This window comes from Mustelus asterias, chromosome 12 (genome assembly GCF_964213995.1).
Source record: "Mustelus asterias chromosome 12, sMusAst1.hap1.1, whole genome shotgun sequence".
Lineage (NCBI taxonomy): Eukaryota > Metazoa > Chordata > Chondrichthyes > Carcharhiniformes > Triakidae > Mustelus > Mustelus asterias.
Genome location: NC_135812.1, coordinates 92051514 through 92066793, shown reverse-complemented (window position 1 = coordinate 92066793; position 15280 = coordinate 92051514). Strand labels below are relative to the sequence as shown.

Genomic DNA, 15280 nt, shown 5'->3' with positions numbered 1-15280 from the left:
GAATTCACAGCCGGAAAAGATGCGGGAAATAATCAAACGTTTCTTTTGAGAGTAAACTTGACGGCTGGAATGTTACTGCCCCGCCCGCCACAGGAATCGGAGCGAGCGAGGGACGGATTATGGAAAGGTCCGTTGACCTCAGGTGGGATTTTACAGTTTTGGGACGAGCAAGGCCGTAAAATCCCACCCATCGATGTACATTAAAACGTTTGAAAAAATTATGGGGAAAAACAGGGAAGTGGGTTTAATTAGGAAGCTTTTTCATGAAGCTAGCACAGGAATGATGGGCTGATTGGCCTCCTTCCTTCCACACTATCTGATTGTGTGGAGGTTAACTTTTATTTGATTACTATTTTGGGACACAATAACAAGCACTTGTAGATACAGAAATATAAAAAGAATTTTTATTTTATTTTATGCCCAACTGTTTCAATTACATCAAACTTTTTATTCTGAAGTAACAAATTTTGCAAAATTAACCAGAATGCATTATTTTACACAGATAACACATTTAAACTGCAAACTTGGAAAACATTTAACAATTGATGCTATCAGTATATATTTGCGCCACCCAAGTGCCAAGCAATGACCATGTATCGGAAGAGAGAATTCAATCATCTCCCCTTGACATTCAATAACAGTCTTGTCATTGAATCCCCTCACCATCAATATCCTGGGACTTACTGTTGATCAGAAACTGAGTAAGAAGTCTCACAACACCAGGTTAAAGTCCAACAGGTTTATTTGGTAGCAAATACCATAAGCCTTTGGAGCACTGCTCCTTCGTCAGATGGAGTGGATATCTGCTCTCAAACAGTGCACAGACACAGAAATCAAGTTACAGAATACTAATTAGAATGCGAATCTCTACAGCCAGCCAGGTCTTAAAAGGTACAGATAATGTGGATGGAGGGAGCATTCAACACAGGTTAAAGAGATGTGTATTGTCTCCAGACAGAAACAGCCTAGTTTAGGCTAGTTTATGCCTAAACCGGGATGTTGGATTTATGTCACATTATCAGTAACCCCCACAGCTTGCCTCCTGGGCTTGTAGAATCTCACTAGCTGTTCTGTCTGGAGACAATACACATCTCTTTAACCTGTGTTGAATGCTCCCTCCACCCACATTGTCTTACCTTTAAGACCTGGCTGGCTGTAGAGATTTGCATTCTAATTAGTATTCTGCAACTTGATTTCTGTGTCTGTGCACTGTTTGAGAGCAGATATCCACTCCATCTGACGAAGGAGCAGTGCTCCGAAAGCTTATGGTATTTGCTACCAAATAAACCTGTTGGACTTTAACCTGGTGTTGTGAGACTTCTTACTGTGCTTACCCCAGTCCAACGCCGGCATTTCCACATCATGATCAGAAACTGAACCAGACCAGCCATATGAATACTGTGGCTACAAGAGTAGGTCAGAAGCTGGGAATTTAGTGACAAGGAACTCACATCATGACTCTCCAGTGCCTGTCTACCAGCTACAAGTCAGGAGAGTGATGGAATGCTCTCCACTTGCCTGGATGAGTGCAGCTCCAACAACATTCAAGAAGCTCAACACCATAAATACTTATGCTGATTGTGTGTCCTATTTTATCCAGAGAGACTGTAATCTAACTCAGGCAGTTTATTTATGTACACTATATACATGATGAGCTATTAGATAGCGCATCTCTCTTGAGTGCAGACTAACCCATCTGCTCAACAGAGTCTCCAGCACATGACCGCTGATATCACTGTTATATCATAATCTACATCACTTATTACCATAACTATTCTATTAACCTAACCACACCAACCAGGCAAACCAGCCTGTTTGGTTGGTATCCCACTTATGACCTTAAATATTCACTTCCTCCGCTGCTGACGCACAGTGGCAGTGGAGGAAGTGAATATTTAAGGTCATAAGTGGGATACCAACCAAGTAGGCTGGTTTGCCTAGTGGTAAGGGCTGCAATTTTGGAAGGTACCATTGAAGGAGCCTTGGTAAGTTGCTGCAGTGCATCTTGTGCATCTTGTCTACGCTACACACTGCTGACGCACAGTGGCAGCAGTGTGTAGCGTAGACAAGATGCACTGCAGCAACTCACCAAGGCTCCTTCAATGGTACCTTCCAAAATTGCAGCCCTTACCACCTAGGAGGCAACGGCTGCAGGAATATGGGAACACCATCACTGCAAGTTCCCCTCCAAGCCACACACCATCCTGACTTGGGACTATATTGCCGTTCCTTCACAATTATTCGATCAAAATTCAGGAACTCCCTTTCAAACAGTGCTGTGGGTATACCTACACCACATGAACTGCAGGGTTTAAGAAAGTGGTTCACCATCACTATCACCTTCTCAAGGACAATTAAGGATGGGAAATAAATGCTTGCCTAGCCAGCGATGCCCATTTCCTGTGAAATAAACATTTAAAAAAATTAAATGCGGCATTGTTTTACCCAAATGTTAAATCATAGCCTGGCTTCATTTTGATCTAGGTGTGCTATGTTTCTATACAATATTTACAGGAAGGTACCTTGACATTGGACTTCTTCATAAATTGACAGTAATTTTAACATGTTTCGGTGCTGGGGGTTCTTTGGGTGTAAGGACACAGCCTATTAGGAAATGCTTAGGACCAACCCAAACTTGTTTAGAATGTCTGTAGGTTGGCTCTCTGTGCACAACAAGAACCAATGTTCATGAGTTCTTAATGGCATCAGCTGTCTCTCCCCTTATAGGGTTTGATGTAGGGTTTTTTGAAAGAAAACACTGTACAGAAAGGTCCATGGAAAGTCTTGTTCTTCCAGGCTACTTGATACTTCGCATCTGTTGGGCGGAGGTCATATATCAGATACTGCAACTGGCCTGAACAATGAACTATCCTCTGAGCCAAGCTCTAAAACACCTCAGAAGTCCATATGCCAGTGCACACAAAATGGTTGGCTGGGGCAACTAAAGATATGCTTGCCTAATCTCTTAATACTAAAGATGATGTTGGTTTAGCAACACTTTTACCTTGATTAAGAGACAAAAAAATCCAGATTTGTGGCTTTACGCAAGATTGGAAGAAGAACTATAACACAGCATGAACTTCAACCCTTAAATATTCATTTTCAGCTGTCTAAAATAGGACATCCAGACCACAGACTTTATCTTATCATTTAACTCATTCTGTGAGTATATTAAATGCTACCTCCATAGACAATGAGTCTTCTGTTTTTTTGTTGTTTGTGTGAGTTTTCAAGGGGCCAGAAAGAGATTCTGTCCCACATTTCATGGAATTGATTCATGTGCTGTTGACTGCAAGGTGTTTAGCCGAAGGATATCATTTTGGATTTGTGAGAGCTTGCTCCACCTTCCTTAGATGGTATCATTTGCAGCTGTCAGAATTTATGACTGAGAAAATGTTACATGTAAAAATGGTCACTAACTTTGAAAGAATAATATACGGAAAGAAAACATATACAACCATGCAAATCTTTACACGATATCCCATTTCAGCAAACATGGAAGGTTAAGCAGCCAACAAACATTGCTGATTATCTTACACCAGTCATGAAAGCAATGAAAAATATCTTCCCTTCCCTCAATTATGCGACTTCTCTTGAAACAGGCAACTAACTGATTTTTCTCCTTGATAAAGTTCCATTGTTGAATGGTTCAAGTCCGACACCTTCGACCTTTTCAGAAGAACTGTCTTGAAGGGGAGCGTCGCTTGGATGCTAGGAATGTGTAGATAGTTTTTTCACCAAATATCGTTTATCCTTTCCTGCCTGGTAAAACAAACGGTTCATAGCTATTAAAATTTGGAATGAATGTAAAAAGTTTTCTCGCACTAGATGCCTTACCGGCAGACTGTCACTGCCTCCAAGGGTCTTGAGCAAACTATAGAGTTTTAAGAGGGAGGGAAAAGCTACCAGCTGGTTATCTGTACAACAGAGCTGAGAAAATCACTACTGATGTCCTTAAAATATGTGATTCAAACCAATTTCGAATATTTTCACTCCATGCCAAGTATTTTAATAATTTGAAATGACAAATGTTGCAACAATCAGGTCACTTATGCAAAAGTTCGACCGCTTTTTTATCAGTATGAGAATGTATCTCATGATTGAAAATAAAGATTCCTCAATCTCTTGCTGTGAGAATGTTTAATATGTCCTTATTTCTTTGTGCAAAACCTGGTGGCCTTCACCCATCTCAAGGAGAGAACTAGTTTATTTATTATTAACACAAGTAGCTTACATTAACAATGCAATGAATTTACTCTGAAAATCCCCTAGTCGCCACACTCGGGGACCTGTTCGGGTACACTGAGAGAGAATGTAGCCTGGCCAATGCACCAATGTCTTTCGGACTGTGGGAGGAAACCGGAGCATCCTGAGGAAACCCACCCTGACATGGGGAGAACGTGCAGACTCCGCACAGACAGTGACCCAAGCCGGGAATTGAACCCGGGTCCCTGGCGCTGTGAGGCAGCAGTGCTAACCACTGTGCCACCGTCAAAAAAAAATCACAAGATAAAATTGCTCAGGAATTATTTGATAGCGAATATTTATAGCTTGCAAACAGAATATCAACAAGCGAGGGAGAGATGGTCTCCAACTGAAATATCTGAAAAGCATGTTGAATCTAAATTTAAGTGTAAGCTACAATGGAGATAATTATTTTTTCTGCACACTCCATTCTTCTTGGCACATTGTACCCTTCCCTGAGTCCCTGCCTGTTTTGTCACCTGGATGGTTTACTTATTACTTCCTCACACCCCAACACCCCACCCCTCAGGAAATCTCTGCACGCCAGGAATTTGCAGCCAATCCTGTAAAGCATAAAGTTTTAGTTCAAGGGCTTTATTTTTACTTGTATCATTTGAAACGATCTTTCTTTTTCTTTTTAAATCCGCTCCAACCATCCCACCACATCCTTTCTGGTAAAGAACTAGACAGGGAATCTGCTGCAAATCCTGTGCACAAATTCCTAATCATAGAATCCCTACAGTGCAGAAGGTGGCCGTTTGGCCCATCGAGTCTGCACTGACAACAATCCCAGCTAGGTCCTATCCCTGTAACCCCACATACTTACCCCGCTAATCCTTCTAATTTACACATCCTGGGGCACTAAGGGGGAATTTTGCACGGCCAATGCACCTAACCCGCACATCTTTGGACTAACATTATTATATATAGGTACCATTTATGCTGTGTGGCTTGAAGCCTATCTTCAGACTCCCCTCTGAAGGTAAAAATATATATATCCTATTTAAAACAAAATCCCTTTTTAAGATTTACTTTCCCACAGCAAATTGAAATCAAATTTCAAATAACTCCATTATTAACATTTCCATAGTGTCTTTTTAATATTTAGCCACTTTCAATAATATTTTTCTAAATGTGAATTTTTTAACTTGTTAAATTTACATTGACATGATGTATAGAATCATAGAATCCTACAGCGCAGAAGGAGGCCATTCAGCCCATCGAGTCTGCACCGTCCACAATTCCACCCAGGCCCTATCCCCATAACCCCATGCATTTACCCTAGCTGGTCCCCCTGACACTAATGGGCAATTTAGCACAGCCACTCCATCTAACCCGCACATCTTTGGACTGTGGGAGGAAACCGGAGCACCCGGAGAAAACCCGCGAAGAATGTGCAAACTCCTCACAGACAGTGACTCAACCTGGGAATTGAACCCAGGTCCCTGATGCAGTGAGGCAGCAGTGCTAACCATTGTGCCACCGTGCCGCCCAGTGCAATAAAATGCAATGAAAGGGAGAGTAAGCCTAAAAGCTCCAAGTAATTGTGATGTACCAAGTTTAATACAGTATCATTGGTGAGATAAAAGGCTTACCAGGATCAAATGCCGTTTCAGTTGAGTAATAGCACTTCTGTTAGTTTGAACAAGTGAAACCAAAGTTGTCAGCACCATACTGCGGACAAGAGAAAAAATGTATTAAAATATTTTTGCAAAATATATACTTTTTTACCTCAAATATCTAAGAAAATGGGAGACTCGCAAAAGTAAACTTTCAGATGTATGAGCAAAGATTTCTAAGTTTTGGGCTCATTGACATTTCAATACATTATTCACACAATACTCATGAAGATAATGGCATTTGCAAGCATACATTCTACCTCCTAACTATGACGATTTAACACATGGGCCATATATGTGACACTAATATTCTTATCAATTCATGTTTGCACCTTTCAATTGAAAACTTAAGTAATGGTGAAGCTTAAATGACAGATTTTTAAAAGTAAGAAATGCATGCTATCACTCCTTAATAATTCTAGCAGACACCGAGGAGCAGTGAGTGAAATAACTTATTTTATTTGCAAAAGCCTTAAAGAGTTACACTCCAAGTATTGCCAGAATTAGAAAGCAAACTATATGTGCCCTAGTTTCGTTTCATCTAGCAATTTGTCTGTTCTTTTGGTTCGCTGCCATGCAAATGTTCTATCCCCCGCTCATTTAAAACTGGAGGTAACAATTTATTGAAACTAAGAATTCTGTACACAAAAATCAATCCTTAGTTCCTGTGTTATGCAACAACTGCAAATTCAATGTTTCCTTATTGGCTGCCATTCAAAACTGACATAGTTAAAACAGGACAGGCAAACAATTGGGTAGAATACAGTTTATATTGTGGGAAGATTCTGTTTTTGTGACATTGATTGAGGGATATAACAGTATTCAAGACACTGGGGAAAAATGGTGCCAGGGTTCTTTTACACCCACTTGAGGGGCAGATGGGTCTTCAGTTTAACAACTCATCTGACAGACCACATCTCTGATGGTGCCCAGCATTGTGAATTATACTGTAAATGGCAGAACCATTAGGAACATTAACGTACAGATGGATCTGGGCGTGCAGATCCACAGTTCCCTAAAAGTGGCCATGCAAGTGGCCAAGGTGATTAAGAAAGCATATGGCATGCTTGCCTTTATCAGCTGGGACATTGAGTATGAGTTAGCAAATCATGTTGCAGCAAAGAAAAAACTTGGTGAGGCCACATTTGGAGTATTGCATGAAATTCTGATCACCATACTACAGAAGGATGTGGAAGCTTTGGAGAGAGTGCAAAGAAGGTTCACCAAGATGTTGTCTGGTCTTGAGGGCATTGACTATGAGGAAAAGTTGAATAAACTAAGATTGTTTTCATTGGAAAAATGGAAGCTGAGTGGAGACCTGATAGAGGTTTACAAAATTATGAGAAGCACAGACAGGGTGGATAGTCAGAGGCTTTTTCCCAGAGTGGAAGTGTCAATTACAAGGGGGGCACAGGTTCAAGTTGAGAGACGGAAAGTTTAAGGGAGATGTGCGGGGGAAGTTTTTCACGCAGAGAGTGGTGGGTGCCTGGAATGCGCTGCCAGAGGAGGTGGTGGAAGCAGACACATTAGCAACACTTAAGAGGCATCTGGATGGGTACATGAATAGGGAGGGAATAGAGAGATATGGACTGAGTGAGGGCAGTTTTTTATTTAGTTTAATTAGGGCATCATTATTGGCATGGGCTTGGAGAGCCGAAGGGCCTGTTCCTGTGCTGTACTTTTCTTTGTTCCCTTTGTTCTGTCCCTCAGTACTGTACTGGAGTGTTAGCCTAGGTTGTGGTGTTCAAATCCTGGAGGAGGACATAAAGATACTCTGAAACTCAGGGGCAGGAGTGCTACCAACTGAGCTACAGCTTGACACAGGTTAGGATCTATGTTTTTACTTGTTTTTTTACATGAGCACATGGACATATAAGATGTTTTAAAACATATATTGTGATCGAATTAAAATTAAATTGTACAACAGGTTAAGTAAATTGTACGTTGCTGTCAAAAGGTGAGAGTATATTGTAATGTGACAAAGCCCCATTAGGCCATTCACTTCTCTATTTGTGATTTAAAATGTCAAATTACAACCTTTCTTCCTTAATCATAACTTTTCCTGTATTAATCTGTTGTTCCTCTTACCATAAAACTGTGATCAGTAATAGGACAAAGGGCTCTGACGTAATGTACTTCAGAAAGATCTGTGCTTCTGGTGGAAACGTTGACACCACTTTTGGAATAATTTCCCAGGCTGTTTTATACTGTCGAAATGGGCCACATGGCAATGATGGGTGGATTCTGAGGGAGAATCAGGAGTTACAGTCAGTCTTTTCAGTGATACAAACCAGCTCCTAGATCTGTATAAATGCTGTCAAAATCAATAGTGCATGTGAGAACATCAGCCACAAATGAGATACACATGGAGAGGTCAGGCGAAGAAAACATTCGGCTCACCTAACCCTTAAACACACAATTCATGATTGAAAAGCCTCCTGACACTCAAACATTTGGGCTTGTACATGAGGTTAGAATCCCGACAGAGCAGAAGGAGGCCATTCAGCCCATCGGGTCTGCACTGACTCTCTGACAGGGTATCTTACCGAGGCCCACCACCTCACCTTACCCCTGTAACCCCACATGTTTATTTATCATGACTCATCCATCTCACCTACACAACTCGGGATACTAATGGGCAACTTAGCATGGCCAATCCACCTAACCTATGGACTGCGGGAGGAAACCGGAGCACCCGTAGGAAACCCACGCAGACGTGGGGAGCACGTGCAACCTCCACACAGACAGTGACCTGAGGCCGGAATTGAACCCGAGTCCCTGGTGCTGTGAGGCAGCAGTGCTAACCACTGTGCCATCGTGCCACCACACGGATGATGCAAAAGAGAATGACTAACCGGCATGTGAGAGGCTTTGCCTCAGTTGAAAGAAAGGCAAAAGAGGATGGGAGTGTGGGGTCAGGGTGGATGTTAGGGAGAATATTGAATCATGTTTATTCACTGTGAGATTTGGATCAGCCACCATGTTGTTTTATCATTGGCCTGCATTTTGTGGACAGCAGCAAAGCAGGGCACTGACTTTGAATAAAGATGCCCACAAATATCCAGTGATACTCGTGGTGTGATTTTCCCCTTGCCCACTGGCAGTTTAAATCTGGCGTTAAATAAAGAGGATGTCTTGGCATGAAGCAACAGTGATGCCATCAGGCAGGAAGACAGCCAAACATATTAACTGTTCAGTTTTGCGTTTGAATTCTGCCTCTCAGCCAGTGCTATTTTGTGAATGGGTGTTTGGTTTGATTGCTGACACAAATATTGTGAAGCCCAATTAAGATGAGAAATAACTCGATTCGCTGAAAATGTGCCTGCTTTTTATTTAAAGCTTGGAAGCCAATCCCTCCTATTGTCTGTGACCAGGGAGGTGATCACACATTATGGCCTTAGGCTGGCTAAAACACTCTTCTCAATCCACCTCCAAGCCTGAGAATTGTGTTGCATTACTGTACCAAGGCAAATAATTTATCCTGGTACCTAAAATCAAACCTTTCACAAATCATTGGGGTGAATTTTCCCGTTCTGCCCACCACAGGATTCGTAGTGGGTGTGGGGTGGACCACGGAAAGGTCTGTTGACCTCGGGGGGGGGGGGGGGGGGGGGGGGTTTCCGGTTTCAGGGTGAGCGCGGACGGAAAATCCCACCCATTGAGTCACTCCAGCACAGAGGGAGGCCATTCAGTCTCTCTCTGTACAGAATTCCAATTCGTCACATTCCCACCCTCCCTGATTCCCCCTTCCACAAACAATGAAGGGACGTGTAAACTGTTCCCACTTTTCCAGAGATACTTACATAGCTACATTGACAACGATGGGAACAATTGCTACAACCAGTCCAAACAGCAGTATCAACTGAAAGAAAATCTTCGAGCTTGATGGTCGAAACAATCTTTTCCCAGGGCGACAGTAGTTGTACAAAGAATGCTGCAGACAAAATCAAAGTGAGAACTCATTATATCTGAACACAGGCTGTTACTTTTCAGGCTGAATTATTGTCCCACACCACAACAAGAATAATTTTAAAAAACTGATAGACATCTGAGTTTATAAAAAAAATACACAACTGCGTATCGAATATCCTACATTTCAGATAACAGCTATTCACCATTACTCAGCTCCAGAGAACAGGGGCTTCCAATGGTGGGTTCTGACCCCCCAGAGGAGTCACGGGGCAAGATTTGGGGGGTCACAGTCTCTGAAGGAGCAATGGCGGCCATGGCACATGGACTGATTTTGACAGTTGCGAGGCCCCCTTAAATATTTGGCCCAGAACATCCTGGTAGAGGCAACCACCAAGTGGAATGCCATTCTGTAACAACTTACCTTCATTGAAACCCAAAGCCCCTATCTCGCCCAACCTTCCTGATTCAGGCCGGGTGAGAATGAAACAGCGAAGCAGATTGGGCCTCCAGGAGCAGAGTGAGTATAAGTACTAGCTGCCATAAAGCAGGTGAGTTTAAAGGGACCATTGAAGGGGAGAAAGTAAATTTCAAAGGTAAATGAATGGGATGTGGGGTGAACAATTGTCGTGTAAACCCTGATGCGGGAACTTCCAAGAAGGATTCCCCAGCGCATCTTTGGGATTTCCCTCCCCTCCAAAAATCCTTGCAGGGAAGCCAGAAAATAATGTTCCAAATATATTGTTTTTTCTGCAGGTGGGTATATCTTAATCCTCTGTTCTCTGCTTGCTGCTATAATAGCAGCTAATTTGTGAAAAGATTGTTATCCACTGTCCTTCAGGACAAACCCTCCTGGAAGTTTTAAATTGCATCCCCTCCATCAACACATTTCCTCCTCCCCTTTCCCCTGCCCCGATTTTCTTCTGGGATGATATAAAATCAGGCATTACCAAAGGGTCACATTGGGGGAATGAACATTTGGGAAGCACTGCCCTCGAGATTTTCTGGTCATTATCACATCGTGAAATTTTGTTATCTACAAATTGGCTGCAACATTTCGGCAGTCACACTTCTTTAAAATCAAGTATTTAATTTGGTTGCAATTATTAAAGTGCTTTAAAGCATTTTTGGACATCCTGAAGTTGTGAAAGGTGCAATAGAAATTTGGGTATTTTCTTATTTTATTTCCCTGTCAACCCTAAGCATTAATGGAAAGGTTGGATGTTAATAGTCCTGTTACCTCTGGTGATTGGAGTTACAAAGGACAAAGAACAAAACAGCACAGGAATAGGCCCTTCAGCTGACCAAGCCTCTGCTGATTCCTAATCCTTATTTAGATCCACTACATATTGCCCATACACGGTTACAAAGAACAAAGAAGAATACAGCACAGGAACAGGCTCCAAACAGGCCTTCGATCCAATTTGCATGATTTCAATTAGCAGTGGGAATCCTGGAAATATGTGCCTGGACATTGTGACTTGAAATTTCAGCCTCTACGCTCGGAAATGTCAAGGTGATGGGTTTGATTGGGAGTCAAGTCGTTGTGAGACTTTAAAAATATTTTTGTTGCTTACAGAAACATATCCACATTTTCATGTCCATACCATCTGTATGTGAAAAGCTGGCAAGGAGGCAACACAGTGCTGTGTTCTGACCTGCAAAGATTTAAATACCAATTTTCATAAAACCCTTACAGTGGAGAAGGAGGCCATTCAGCCCATTGAGTCTACATCAGCTCTCCGACAGAGCATCTTACCCAGGCCCATCACCTGCCCTATACTCTAACCCCATGCAAGAAAATATTCAGTCAATAAGTCATTAGGGGAGGCGATGGTCTAGTGGTATTATCAGGAGACTATTCATCCAGAAACTCAGCTAATGTTGTTGGGACCCGGGTTCGATTCCCACAACGGCAGTTGGTGGAATTTGAATTCAATAAAAAATATCTGGAATTACGAATCTACTGATGACAATGAAACCATAATCAATTGTCGGAAAAACCCATTTGGTTCATTAATATCCTTTAGGGAAGGAAATCTGCCGTCCTTACCTGGTCTGGCCTACATGGGACTCCAGAGACACAGCAATGCCTTTGGCTCTCAACTGCCCTCCAAGGGCAAGTAGGGACGGGCAATAAATGCTGGCCAGCTAACGACCCCATGTCCAATTAATTTAAAGAAAGGTAAAAATTCAGCTGAGTTAATCGTCATTCAACCTGCTGGGATTGGGAAGTGGTTTTAACATTGTGGAGCTTTCCATACTGCTCATTCCTTCCTGTTGCTTTTCCCTGGGTTCTCCAAACAAGTGACCAGGTATCTGCCTCTTCCAGGTGGGAGGCTGATTTGAATGGGCTAATTGGGGCTCACAGATAAATGTCTGCAAACCTGACCTGATTGTGTTTGTACATGAACTTTTTTTAATGAGCACGGCCTCTTTACAAATTTGAAGAGCAAGGATCTTTCAGCCACATTTCCATTCATTACAATTACCAGAGAACCAGGTTAGAATCATAGAATCCCGACAGTGCTGGAGGAGGCCATTCAGCCCTTCGAACCTGCTCCAACAACATCCAGGCCCTGTAACCCCATGTATTTACCCTGTTAGTCCCCCCTGACACTAAGTGGCAATTGAGCATGGCCAATCCACCTAACCCGCACATCTTTGGACTGTGGGAGGAAGCCGGAGCACCCGGAGGAAACCCGCGCAGACACGGGGAGAACATGCAAACTCCACCCAGACAGTGACCCAAGCCGGGAATTGAACCCGGGTCCCTGGCGCTGTGAGGCAGCAATGCTAACCACTGTGCCACGGTTCGCAGACAGAAGATAGATTTGAGCTCCAGTAAAACTCTGTCATCCACTGGAAGCAAAATTGTAGCTGCAATCATATTTATTGTCTCTAGCCTACCTTTTTCACGTAGAAAGTGAAGAAATATTTGATGATGTTGAGAAGTGGTAGTAACGGAGAGTAAAACATCCCAATCCAGACGATAGTTTGCCCGTCAACAATATCCAAAACATTCTCTGGGACCAAGAATTGCTGCTTCTGCAACATTTTAGTTAACTCGACGGGACCATGTTCTGCCACAAATCTACACAATGGAGAAGTGTTTTAGTACATTCATCGATTGCTTCACTATAAAGAAATGTTGCCCACTGACTTTAAGTATAGGCAAATAATGGAACTCGCAATGCAATACACCTGAAAAGACATGCATCTTAAATTGTAGATGAAATACACTTTAAATACATCAGGGATTATTCAAAAAAAATAGAAGTTTTTCAAATTATTTAAAACTAGTTTATTATCCATAAAGCTGCTCGTGGAATGTTTGGAATTAGTCTGCATTATTTAATGCAATATCTGGAATCATTGAATGTCATATTACACATAGAGGCCTTTCAGCCCACCATGTCTGCATCAGTGTTATTCTGCTCGCTTCCTAGACTATTTAATATCATTTTTAAAGTTACAATATCATTCCCACACCGTAGAACCACAGAAGAGGGGGGAGGCTGGTGGGTCACGCATTGGTGTGAGCGTTTCACAGACACAGCTTTATATTTGAAACTCCAGCTGCCTACAGTGGGATCTGATTTTTGCAAGGAAGGAATGGGAAATGTGACTCGTGCACTTCAGGTGCAATCCGGAGAAGGTATAAAATTCGTGAAGTTCTTTGGAGAGATGGAGTTCCCTTTTCGATAGGTCCAGGGATGCATTTGGATAAGAATGGGAAGTTGCAGCAACTGCCACAATATCAATCGCAGGCGCCTGACTTTAACCCAAGGGTGTGGAGATGCCGGCGTTGGACTGGGGTAAACACAGTAAGAAGTTTAACAACACCAGGTTAAAGTCCAACAGGTTTATTTGGTAGCAAAAGCCACACAAGCTTTCGAGGCTCTGAGCCCCTTCTTCAGGTGAGTGGGAATTCTGTTCACAAACAGAACTTATAAGACACAGACTCAATTTACATGAATAATGGTTGGAATGCGAATACTTACAACTAATCCAGTCTTTAAGAAACAAAACAATGGGAGTGGAGAGAGCATCAAGACAGGCTAAAAAGATGTGTATTGTCTCCAGACAAGACAGCCAGTGAAACTCTGCAGGTCCACGCAACTGTGGGAGTTACAAATAGTGTGACATAAATTCTGATTCTAGGATCGCATGATAAAGACTCAGGAGGAAAAAAGCAGAAATATTTATGTGAAATAGTGTGACATAAACCCAATATCCCGGTTGAGGCCGTCCTTGTGTGTGCGGAACCTGGCTATCAGTTTCTGCTCCGCGACTCTGCGCTGTCGTGTGTCGCGAAGGCCGCCTTGGAGAACGCTTACCCGAATATCAGAGGCCGAATGCCCGTGACCGCTGAAGTGCTCCCCAACAGGAAGAGAACAGTCTTGCCTGGTGATTGTCGAGCGGTGTTCATTCATCCGTTGTCGCAGCGTCTGCATAGTTTCCCCAATGTACCATGCCTCGGGACATCCTTTCTTGCAGCGTATCAGGTAGACAACGTTGGCCGAGTTGCAAGAGTTGCAACTCGGCCAACGTTGTCTACCTGATACGCTGCAAGAAAGGATGTCCCGAGGCATGGTACATTGGGGAAACTATGCAGACGCTGCGACAACGGATGAATGAACACCGCTCGACAATCACCAGGCAAGACTGTTCTCTTCCTGTTGGGGAGCACTTCAGCGGTCACGGGCATTCGGCCTCTGATATTCGGGTAAGCGTTCTCCAAGGCGGCCTTCGCGACACACGACAGCGCAGAGTCGCGGAGCAGAAACTGATAGCCAGGTTCCGCACACACAAGGACGGCCTCAACCGGGATATTGGGTTTATGTCACACTATTTCACATAAATATTTCTGCTTTTTTCCTCCTGAGTCTTTATCATGCGATCCTAGAATCAGAATTTATGTCACACTATTTGTAACTCCCACAGTTGCGTGGACCTGCAGAGTTTCACTGGCTGTCTTGTCTGGAGACAATACACATCTTTTTAGCCTGTCTTGATGCTCTCTCCACTCCCATTGTTTTGTTTCTTAAAGACTGGATTAGTTGTAAGTATTCGCATTCCAACCATTATTCATGTAAATTGAGTCTGTGTCTTATAAGTTCTGTTTGTGAACAGAATTCCCACTCACCTGAAGAAGGGGCTCAGAGCCTCGAAAGCTTGTGTGGCTTTTGCTACCAAATAAACCTGTTGGACTTTAACCCAAGGGAACAGGGGGGTGACGCAGCTGGACCAGGAAGGGCAAACTTCTTTCCCCTGATACTCAGGCACCTAGGTGGCAGGAAGCAGAGAGTGCCAGAGAAGAAAGCATTGGGTATTGTGCCAAAGAAGAGACAAAATGGGTACGGGCACCTTGGCACCATCGAGGCCAGTGAACGTGACCAAGTGAGGCCAGAGGGAGGGAATCAGGCCAGGAGGTAGAGGCAGCACTCTGTGCACTGGGGGGGGATGAGGACAATTGGATTTTACCCTGAAGTGAGGGTGTACTG

General features: G+C 43.1%; 1 protein-coding gene across 2 annotated transcripts in view; it reads right to left on the bottom strand.

Moving 5' to 3' along the window:
- Positions 1 to 2884: 2884 nt before the first annotated feature.
- The window catches only part of LOC144501699 (transmembrane channel-like protein 7), a 50700-nt gene continuing 38304 nt past the window's right edge, over positions 2885 to 15280 (bottom strand). The window contains exons 12-16 of one of the 2 annotated variants that reach the window (XM_078225639.1): positions 12684 to 12867; positions 9668 to 9798; positions 7953 to 8108; positions 5841 to 5919; positions 2885 to 3762 (exon numbers count right to left, since the gene is read on the bottom strand). In XM_078225639.1, the coding sequence (XP_078081765.1) occupies positions 3712 to 3762; positions 5841 to 5919; positions 7953 to 8108; positions 9668 to 9798; positions 12684 to 12867 (601 nt within the window). In that variant the 3' untranslated portion in view covers positions 2885 to 3711. The remainder of the gene's footprint in view (positions 3763 to 5840; positions 5920 to 7952; positions 8109 to 9667; positions 9799 to 12683; positions 12868 to 15280) is intronic. The other variant, XM_078225640.1, reaches the window with a different exon arrangement.